General features: G+C 35.0%; 1 protein-coding gene across 1 annotated transcript; it reads left to right on the plus strand.

Annotated features, from left to right (window-relative positions):
* The first annotated feature begins 7,170 nt into the window (after nucleotides 1-7,170).
* LOC130733894 (peroxidase RIP1-like) lies at nucleotides 7,171-10,707 on the plus strand. The gene is made up of 3 exons (XM_057586178.1): nucleotides 7,171-7,436; nucleotides 9,059-9,253; nucleotides 9,859-10,707. Exons 1-3 carry the CDS (start codon nucleotides 7,221-7,223, stop codon nucleotides 10,417-10,419), a joined length of 972 nt encoding a protein of 323 aa, XP_057442161.1. The 5' UTR covers nucleotides 7,171-7,220; the 3' UTR covers nucleotides 10,420-10,707.
* The last annotated feature ends 987 nt before the right edge of the window (nucleotides 10,708-11,694 follow it).

Here is an 11,694-nt window from a genome sequence, read left to right on the forward strand (position 1 = left end):
TACTCAGTGTGAAGGTTTTGAGAGTAGAAAGGATTATGAAAAAGAATATTTTTCATTATTCCCTGAGGTGAAGTTGTATGGATGGAGCATAATTCCAGATTTTTTTAGTTGTCTCCCTTTAAATATTTATTAAATGGGTTTCCTTTTCATTATGTTTATTTTTTCTGTTCATTTTGGATTTTTGAGTAGATTTTGCCACTAAGTTTTCTAAGGGTCTTTGGGTCGGACCCCAGGTTTCTGTTTCCTTTTTAGTATTTGGACACTTCCTGATCTTCCTTTGAGCTCTTTCATAGAAATCCAACAACATTTGCGGTTGATGATTCTTGGTGTTAACATTTACAACATGATAAGAAGTTGACCCAAATTTCTTGTCCATAATTTTGGAGTTTTCTTATCAAACATGATAAGGCAAACAAAATTATTACAAACTAAGAACCGGATAGTGTATCAACTTTATTTGTCAAGGTGACCATGTATCGGGACATAGGCAAAGTACTATCCCTGTTATTGTGCCCTGGAGTTTGGTTTGTGCAGTTTTTGATATTTTACTCATTGTTTTGAGTCTTGAAAGGTGAAATGGTGTGGAACCCTATTTAGGTTTGAAAACATATGGCTTCTTAGTCATTATACCTTATTCATTATTTAAGGAAGTCTGAATACAATTTCCCTTGAGGGTTGAGGATCTTAGTGTTAGGGGGAAGAATCTGAGACTTAATTTAGAAGTTCAGCTCAGGGAAGAAACAATTTGAACAAAAGAAGGCTTTAATTGGATCGAGATGCAGATGCTTGCGAAGTTATTTTATAGTTATTTCAGAGATGGAGGAAAAGCCTAGGTTTTGTTTGGTTTCTATGTTCATTTTATGTTTTCAGTTTTAATTACAAAATGCCTCACTTTTGTTTTTTACATTATTTTTTGTTTTCAAAGTTTTGTACAAAAAACAATGAATAAGTTAAAGAGTGTTTTTCACTTATTCCTATATAAAACTGTAGAAACAAGAAACAAGGTGAAATAAAGTGATTTTTGTAATAAAACTGAAAATTGAAAATGGAAATAGGAAGCAAAGAGGCTCTTGGTGAAAGAGTCTTGAGGATGATGGTATCTTTAGGAATACTGAGATCATTGCTTTTGAAATTTTGAGGTTTTTCTCTGACTTGTTTGCCTAACATATTCTGATTAATTTTTTTACTAAGCATTTAGGTTGGTCTCCCATTACTCCCGATAAGGACAGTAAGTTGGGGGCCTTTTCCAGGATGAAGAAATTCATAAGGTGGTTTAGCTACGAATTACTAAGCTTCTGGTTCTTATTGTTTACTTTTACTTTTTTATCTTTTAAAATTTTAGCCCTCATGTCTTGGTAACCATTGGTTTGTAAAATTTGTAAGTGTTTGGACTTGTGGAACTTGGAAGGGTGCCTTTATGTGGTTGGGTTAAACTCGTTTAGTCGTCTGTCCTCCGTCTGTAATCTCTCTCTCTCTCTCTTGCTGTGGCTTAGAAAGTTGGGAGTTAAACAAGAATTTGGACTCTTGACTCCTGTCTTCTCTTGTAAATCTTGTTTTCAGTTCCTCATCCATTCTCCTCAATCCTAATTTAGATATCTTCGTTCTGGACAAACCCATACCATATGAGGATATCAAATTTTTTGTTTGGTCTGCTATTCTTAACAGGATTAACACTAATCACATGTTACTGAAGTGCAGACCTGTCACTGCTTTGTTTCTAGCTACTTTGGAACAAGCTGTTTGGGATTTATGGTTATGGAGAACATTGTATGTCCCATTGATTTATATCAGTTTCTCTTAATTAATTTATTGGCTTGCATAAAGAGCTAAATATTTTGTGGGAATTTTCTGTATTTGCTGTTTTTTTTTTTGTTCATGGTTAGAGAGAAATGCCAGATTTTTCAAGGGAACTTTTAAAGCTTATACTTCAGATGGTATAGGTTTATTTCATTATCCAACTTTGTGGTATTATTCTCATGGTGTTTCTTTTGTCAGACATGCAGAAAGAATGGCATGGTTTGTTGCATGATTCAATCTCTTGGTCTTTTGTGCCTTTTCTGTTGTTTTCTTTGCAGGATGTCTTATCCTCTTGCTTTGTACTATTCTCTTCTTCCTTAACAAATTTATTTTCATATGAAAAGAAGACATCTACCACAATAGCTGATGAAAGTAGTTTAGACTTCCCCCTTTGATTTCTGGTCTTCTTTTTCATCTTTAGTCATTCAGCACAAGCATTTGATTCATTGGGCTTGTGGTTTTGTTAGAATAAAATTTGTTCAGTTTAGTAAGATAATGCTGTTCCGGCTCTTGTTTCGGTAACGAAAATTCTACTATTGGACCTTCATCAATCAGCTGATGAAGTCAAGTGAGGTTCAACTTGGAAACATTCAGTCCAGTTAGATTTCTCTAGTGAACTTATTAAGCATGGTATATCCTGTATTAGGAGCAAACCGCTTGTTTCATATTGTTTTTCTCAAATTTATTTTATAGCCTTTTACTGTTTGTTTCATTGATGATGACAATTGCACTCTTTCAACAATTGTTTGGGTGCAGTAAGCTGAAGAAATATGCTAGATATTGGCAGCTGTAAGAGTTGTCTCTCTTCAGGGACAACCTTGGGATTTGTGTAAATGCTCTCTGTCATCATTTACTGTTTTCAATATGACATTGTTTTGACTTTATTTCCTATTTTTAAAGATTTGTATAGGAATTAGTAAAATAATAAAATAACTATTATTAATTTTCTTACCATTTCTTTTTTTTTATAGGCAATGAAATATATATATTAAGTGAAGTAAAAGGATACTTCAATCCAATACAAAAGAGGTAGAAAAAAAAAGAGTACAAGCAATAGATGAGGAACTAATGGTGAAAAAAACCCACCCCCACCCCCACCCCCACCTTGGAAGAAAGATCAAAGAAATGGGCCTCATTAAAACCATACTAGGATAAAACCCCCTTGGGAAAATCTAGTGAAGGAAAAAGAGTACCCCTTGCTAAGATCAAGCGAAAAATCTTACTCTATGGGGATGCATAAAAGGGCGTGCAGCCTCAAAATAAGTGCTTTAGTCTACGAGTCTTAGGTGCTGGTATCCTACCGAATTCTGCCGATGGAAAATCCTCTAGCGGATCGACCCTCCTATGAGGACTCTCTTAGTACACTTTATGAGGAATAAGAGAATGAGGTATTCTTTAAGAATATACTTCGTTGAAAATCAATTGGAAGACCCGGGGCTGCCACGGATTGCATCAATATGGATCAAATAATCCATTGGGTGTACATTCAGAGATGCAGGAGAAGAACTGACTAGAATAGAGTAGGGCTCCTTCTCTAGTTTCACTTGAAAGTCAAGAAGATTTAAGGTGGCATTGTCCACGGAGAAACCACCCCAAAGCCGCCATCTTAGTTTAGTGGGACTAGTCTAATAAACTTTCACTTCAACTGCCTTACTCTAAACCCGAAGACAAAAGCCATTGGCTGAACACCAGCCAGACAAATCCTTAATTCGAAAGTGAGACTTCCAAGAAGGACTAAGAAAAACATGACAAATTACACAAATAAACAAGAAACAATGGAAATAATTAGATTTTGCAATTAAATTTGAAAATAGAAAGCATTTATGAAGCCAAACATGCTCTTAGCATTTGGCTTTTCCTTCTAGTTTGTAAATATTATAATGTATCTGAGCCTGCGCTGAATGTATATCTGGTTACCGGTTTTGTCTTAGTCCTCAATCTTTGATGGTGTTAACTTCAGTATGTAATTATGCAAATGCTATAAGACCTCCTTCATTCCTCTTAAAATATCAGATTCAATTTAGAGGGCAGCCTGGTACATCAAAGCTCCTGTTTTTTTGAAAGCAAAGTAATATTACTATAATGATGAGGAAATTGATAAGATATACGACTCTCCTTAAAGGGATCAAATTAAAGCTGCAGGCAAAGCCAGAAGGGAACCAGAGGAAACGAACATGTAGACATCAAAGCTCTTGTTATGCGCTGGGTTTGGGGGAGGATCCGATCAATTGATCTCTTTATAGTCTCACCCTAAATTTTACCCAAGAGAATGTTTTCATAACTTGAACTTGTGACCTAGTCACATGACAATAACTTTTTAGTGCTCCGTCAAGCACATGATTAATTTTTAACTAATCAGATTAAATTTTAGGCTTAAATAAGTTTTTGGTCCCTAACCTTTACTAAATGCTTGGTTTTCGTCCCTCGCCGGAGCAAAGGTGGGTTTTAGTCCCTAACCTTTGTCAAAAGGTTTGGTTTTGGTCCCTCCGGAGCGGAGCTCTGGGTCAACGCCGGAGCTCCGGTGGTCCATGTGGCATGGCCACGTCAGTTGAATGAGCTTATGTGGAGTTTGATTTTCTTTTTCATTTAAATTAAAAAAACCTAATTAATTAAAAAATTTATTTAAAATTCTAAAAAACAAAAAAAACTCAATCAAAACAATAAATGGAGTAATAGTACAAAAATGCCCTCTTCCCTCTCACTGTTATTAGTTGCAATTGAAAATTATTAGATCCCTGTTGCAAACAATTGAACTGTAAAAAATCACGCAAAAATAGCCCAGAAGACACCTATAGATTCAAAACACAAGTTTTTTTTAAGGTCTGACATTTACAGAATTAGAGACATGTTGTTGAAACCATGGCCAAATGACCCAAAGTGAAAAGTATACTCAATTAATCCTCCCAGATTTCCCTCCTTAGACAAGTTAAGAACCCAAAACAATTTGCAGACATAAACATAACGCAGCAAAGGCTAGAGGAAAGTGACAGTTTAGAAAATGTAACCCATAGATTCAGAGAAGCTCAAACCACTCCAAAACGGGATCGAAGAAAGACAACGCAAAAACAATTGAACCCATAACCCAGAAAAATTTAACAACCCAGAACAGATCGGACCTCCATGTGCTACTAGACAACCCAGAACAATCTCAGATCGATTCCGACTTGCGTTCCCGAAACCAAATCAGGGATCTGAGAGTGATGAAGGTTCTAAGTGTGAAAGAACCATCTTCGTGAACCCCTTCACACGGGGCATGGTGGTTAAGCGGCAGGGCATCGTCGATCTGCAAGGAGCATCAAGTTTACACCTTTATCAAGAAAATGGTTAACGACGACGGCGGTGGTGGGATGTTTCTGAGATTCAAGGCCTACCGGAGCACGACGACGGCATTGCGGTCCATTATCAAGAGAAATCGACGAAGAAGAAAGGAAACACGGCGGAGGCGAGCTCGCCGGAGAGGAAAGGGAATGTGGCTGAGGACATTGCAATGGACTGAAGAAGCAGTGAGAGGGAAGAGGGCATTTTTTTACTATTACTCCATTTATTGTTTTGATTGAGTTTTTTTTGTTTTTTAGAATTTTAAATAATTTTTTTAATTAATTAGGTTTTTTTTAATTTAAATGAAAAAGAAAATCAAATTCCACATAAGCTCATTCAACTGACGTGGCCATGCCACATGGACCACCGGAGCTCCGGCGTTGACCCAGAGCTCCGCTCCGGAGGGACCAAAACCAAACCTTTTGACAAAGGTTAGGGATTAAAACCCACCTTTGCTCCGGCGAGGGACGAAAACTAAGCATTTAGTAAAGGTTAGGGACCAAAAACTTATTTAAGCCTAAATTTTATCTTCTATCTACATATGGTCATACTTTTTTTTTTTTTTTGAATTTACATATGGTCATACTTGGTTCCCTTTTAAGTTATGGAAAAAAAATGCTTGTTACTCCATGTTGTGGATGATACCTATAGGATTGGAGAAAAAAGTTGTAATTAAAAAATAGGGATGTCTTGATATAAAGTGGAAAAGCATCTAATATTTGGAATTGGATTTTCTCTTCTTATTTTAGAGGTACAGAGCCAACCGTTTGGCACTTTGGCTGGCTGAATATGGTACTTTTCATCTTTTATATGTCATTTAACTATAATTATATTTATTAACTTTAAAACTAGGGGTAAACTAAGAGGATGATGCTCAGGAAAAATAAGGTTTTTGATATATAACTCAATGGAATTGAGATCCTTTATCCTCAAATATAGTGTCTTATTTTCTGTATCAATCAATAAAATTAAATTATTTCATGCCTATTGAAAAATATATGGATATGATATTTATAATTTTACATGAGTTGATGTCAGCTCAAGCATATAACCGACTCCACGGATTGGTTTAAGACTCATTGTCCTTGTTGTTGTAATTTATCAATCAGCTTGAATCGTTACATAATGCACTACAAATCAATTACTTGTTCATCAACAGTTGGGCACTTTAATTAATAGTAAAATTTAATTAATAATGTTTCCATTTGTAGTTGGTTAAGTCTATAATATGGTGTACAAAACTACAAAGTGATGAGCTGGGTTTAATTAAGAAGTCAAATGCTTAAAAAATATATGTACCTTTCACGACATTGCAGAAAAGAATTATTGCATTTACCAGCAAAGATGATTCAAATATTCAATCCTGTGATGGCAGGATTAAATTAAAAATATGGTAAGTAAGGAAAGATATGAAAGATCCTAAGCTTAATGAAAATATGTAACTTCCATTCATTTTTCGATCGGGCTCTCTTTCTGTTATATCACATAGTATATTACATATATATCACTTATTTTTCTTATCTTTTTTTCTTTCTCATTTTATTAATTTGGAATGTCTATAATTATTACACGTAAAAACCATAGTACCCCCAATCCCTGACGACACATAAAATATAAAGAGGAAGAAAAGCAAAAACAAAGAAGGAAAAGCTACTAAGATCCAATTATATATGCCATTTTTTTGGGGACAATCATATATGCCATTTGAATGCATGCATGTTATTAGCTTTATTAAATATGACAATGTACCTACTGTATTATTAGCATGTATTGCATTGATTCAAATATAAATGATAGTGTTCGCAACGTGAAAATATTTTAATATCTTTTTTTATTCAAAAGATTTGCAGAAGACAGAAGAAAAATTGGTTTTGGATTTGGTTGCCGGCTCTTTGCTATACAAATGCCATTAGTTTTGAAGAAATATATCGGGCACAAAAGTTGGTAATCATGAAGTTAAGAACTATATTGATAATTGAATAAACTAATTAACCCGAATATTGTCATGTTATGTACCGAGCTAGCTTCCCTCTCTATATATAATCCATCTCTTAGGCTTTGTTGTAAACCCACATAGCAACATCTTAAGCACCACAGTACACAAGATGGCTTCTTACCATCTACAATCATTCATTGTGCTTGTTATGGTCACTTTGACATTAGTGATCCCTAGCAAAGCACAACTCTCTCCTAGCTTTTATAATAAAGTTTGCCCTCAAGCATTGCCAGTCATAAACTCCGTAGTTCGTCGAGCTATTCTCCGTGAGCGACGCATCGGAGCATCTCTACTGCGCTTGCATTTCCATGATTGCTTCGTTAATGTGAGTTAATTACAATATTAATGTGAACTTTATGGATCATTACTTTCATTCAAGCTAAATTTGGAGTTTCAGCCGTTAAAGATTTCCTAAATTCACACAGTCATGCAATCTGAATAATTTGATTTAAAATCATTTGACTTAAATTTTAAATTTATATCTATAGTTTTTTTTTTTGAAAAGATCTACAGTTCAATCTTAAACACATGAATACAAGATATTCCTAACTGCATGAACCCGGATTCCTCTCCTAGCTAGTTCAAGTTGTTTTGGATAGAATGTTTATGGATATTTCGTACGTTTATTAGAAAAAAATTTTAAAATAACTTTAAATGAGTTTTCAAGTAGCTACGGATATTCATAAGTTTATCTTAAAATATAATAATCAGCTAATTAGATATTGATCTAGTGGTGAGCAAGCTAGACCGGCATCCTCCCGCATAAGGATGAAAATATTCTAATAATCAAAATAAGTTGCAAATGAAACTTTTTTTTATTAAGTGAGTTGAAAGTTTGTCCACACTACACTTAATTCTTATCCAAATACAAACTCATTTAACACATCATCTGGAAGAAAAATATCGTTAGAAATAAACGTTTTGTCTCTTGAATTATTTGTCCAAAGTCCAAACCTTGTACTAGTTAGAGTGAGTATGTTTTTTTAGGCATTGACATGAATACATTGAAAGGGACTTTCTACCAATCAAACATGTCAATATAATATTTTGTTTGACATGGGCCTCTTATATAAAAAAAAGTGCTGATCCAGCTATTATTATATAAACACTTACTTCTCATGTACGTATCTTATTAGTGGGCTAGCATCAATAATTGAACTGTTATTTTTGCTAGGCCCAGAAATAATGCATGTTACATTAGGAAATGGATTAAAGGTTTGACCAAAAACTAAATAAATGAATTATACCAATTTTAAATTGTCAGGAAAATATTGCGCCACCTAATTCATGGCTGCTAGCTTAGATTAATTTTTATAATAAAAACTACCGTTAATTTTCGATTGCTTAAATGACTCATGATAAAGTTTGGGTTAAATAACTCATCATCCAATCACATTAGAGATAAATGAATTGAAATTTCTATATTTTATTAATTTATTTCCAACACACTTATCTCCAATGTGATTGGATGATGGGTTATATTTAACCCAAACTTTATCATGAGTCATTTATACAACCCTTAATTTTGATTACATTTTCAAGTACAAGTTCAATTTTCACGACTTTTAAAGTATTTCCTGTAAAGGTAAGAGCTGGTACATAGTCTAAGTAGTAAGACCATTTCTGACATGATAACAAAATACAACAATGATTGTTGTCTATACTGGGATTTTCAACTACCAATTGTGGCAACATTTAACTACAACAATTTGTAGAATATCTAAAAAACATTTTCTGATAGTTTGAGAGTGTTGGTTTAAATCCCATCCTAAACATTTTTTTATATGTGTTTAGTAGCGACTAAAGACAGCCATGGATATGTCATTGAATGTTGGAAATTCCTATAATCTATGTTTAAGAACTCTAAAAAAATATTCCAACTGCACATTAATTTCTGTCATAGCAAATTAAACGTAACTATGAATGACTGGAATGATATACGTACAGGGCTGTGATGGATCAGTTCTGCTAGATGACACCCGCAACTTCATTGGTGAAAAGACAGCCTTTCCAAATAACAACTCCATCAGAGGATTTGATGTGGTTGATGAAATAAAAAAAGCAGTTGACAAAGCTTGCAAACGCCCTGTGGTTTCATGTGCAGATATCTTAGCCATAGCAGCTCGTGATTCTGTAGCCATTGTGAGTGTTACACAAGTATTTAATTTCCTTCTCACATTCTTAATTGCCGGTTACATGCAAACATATAAAGCCTTACATGAAGAATGGTTTTGCTGTTCTATTCTGTCATCTTTAGTTAAATGTACCACTTTTCACACCATGTTGAGTTCGACTTTAGAATATATTTGGTTGATGAGAGAAAGTAAAAAAAAATGTGATTAGAAGAGAGAATAGAGAAGATGAGTAGAAAGAAAATGATGAAAAAAAGAGTAGATTGTATACGTTATTTGGTAGGATTTCAATTACTTGCATTAAGAAATATTCTACATTCACACATTCACAATATATGAACTGTACGATTAAAATCGATCATAAATCACCTTATATATTTAATTAAGATCGAACGGTTGACATGTCTTAAAATTGTAGTCGTCTTATCAAGATCAGACGACTCAAGTTAAGTAATATGAATATGGGAATTCCCGACTGGGGTCAGACATCTCCAATTTGGTAACACAATTTTATCATGCACTCAACCTAAGATGCAACCGACATAAGATGCAACCCACATTTTTTTCCTATCCTATTCTAACTATTTTGTGCTAATTATGTGTCATTCTTAATAGTTGGGAGGTCCAAGCCTTGTGTACAAAGTGTTGTTAGGCAGAAGAGATGCAAGGACTGCAAGCAGAGCAGCTGCAAATTCCAACCTTCCCCCTCCAACATTCAGCCTCTCACAGCTAACTTCCAATTTCAAATCTCATGGATTGAACGTGAGAGACCTTGTAGCCCTCTCCGGCGGCCACACCATCGGCTTCGCTAGGTGCACCACCTTTAGGAACAGGGCTTATAATGAAACCAACATAGACTCCAACTTTGCAGCGTCTTTGCGGAAGCAATGCCCTCGAAGGGGTGGAGATAACAACTTAGCAACACTTGATGCCACCACCGCGAGAGTCGACACTCGGTACTACTCAGCTTTGCTGCAAAAGAAGGGTCTCCTACACAGTGATCAAGAGCTTTTCAAGGGACAAGGGAGTGAAAGTGACAAATTGGTGAAGTTGTATAGTAGAAGCTCGTTGGCTTTTGCTAGAGACTTCAAAGCTTCCATGATTAAGATGGGTAACTTGAAGCTTCTTACAGGAAGACAGGGAGAGGTCCGACGCAATTGCCGAAAGATCAATTAATAACATATTTGGATCGACTTATTTATTTTTAAAATAAATTCGGGCACCTGAAAGCTACTCACAGTACGTAGTTTCACGCCAAAATTGATTTTGAATTTAAATCAAATAACAAGAATTGCATATTACAGGTTGTTGGAAACTGTATATATGCCAATTCATGCTGTCAATTTAATTACTACCGGCGTGAATGTGTATAAGTGTATTGTTTAAGATCTATGCTCAAATCATAAGGAACTATCAAAATATTATTGTTTGTGCTATCTTGTCAAAGGAATCGTTTGTTTTCAACTTTTAGTTATACATGTGCCAGGGCAGGGTATTATTTTGTACTTGTTTATTGTACCTTTTGGATGCATCTATATCAGTACTTATTTAGCAAATCTAGCTCAAATGTTCTCGGGTCACTTTGATTATTATGCATATATGATTGAATACATGGAATTATGATCCCTGGTTGCCTGATTGGAGGAAAAATACTCTCAGTAGTTATAAACTTTCCAATCAACAAATCAGATTTACATGCGTTGATCCACAAAATGAGCAGGGTTATCAAGTATGGTGGTGTTGGGGGAGACACGGCAAGGACCCATGGGCCAAGGCCGAGAGGAGACATCAAGGAGATCTTGGACACCACATCTTAACCTAAAACCTTAAGGCATTAGGTTTATGAGTCCATCTCTTTATAAACTCGCCCTCTCACCTTGAATTCTCCGGTGTGGGACTTGAATCCAACACTTAATTCCAACAGATGGTGTGAGGCAGAATACACGGTGGTGTATTGAACGTCTACGGCAGAACATGGTGAAGGACGTGCTTGTAGAAGGCAGTTTGATGCTCAAATTAATTCAAAGTTAAAAAGTACAATGTAACAAACTAATGATTATAACCCGTGCATCGCATAAAAACTAAGCTATTGGGCGAGGGATAGCATTGATCGTATTCGGAGCATGTTGGATAGGTTCTAGAGAGTCAAGGTCTTGCATATCCGGCAGGAGAAAAACAATACAACGGATTGCTTAGCTCGTGAGGTGAGAAAAAGTGGTACACCGATCCAAGTTTGGGGGAGATCATCTTCATTCGTTTATGATTGCTTGTATTTAGATGCTATTATCTAATTCTTCTGTCTTTTTGTTACTTTTCCTTCTGTAACAAAAAAAATAACCCGTGCATCGCATAAAAACTAAATTATTGATTTCATTAAAAAATTATATTAAATGTATCATAAAATATAATTAAGATTAATTGAATTCAAACATGGTTCCTTATCTTACTATT

Source organism: Lotus japonicus, chromosome 1, assembly GCF_012489685.1.
Source record: "Lotus japonicus ecotype B-129 chromosome 1, LjGifu_v1.2".
Classification (NCBI taxonomy): Eukaryota; Viridiplantae; Streptophyta; class Magnoliopsida; order Fabales; family Fabaceae; genus Lotus; species Lotus japonicus.

Coding starts and splice junctions, on each gene's coding strand:
- LOC130733894 (XM_057586178.1), top strand. CDS start 7,221: ATGGCTTCTTACCATCTACAATCATTCATTGTGCTTGTTATGGTCACT. Junction 7,437..9,058: donor TCCATGATTGCTTCGTTAAT/GTGAGTTAATTA, acceptor ATATACGTACAG/GGCTGTGATGGATCAGTTCT. Junction 9,254..9,858: donor CTCGTGATTCTGTAGCCATT/GTGAGTGTTACA, acceptor CATTCTTAATAG/TTGGGAGGTCCAAGCCTTGT.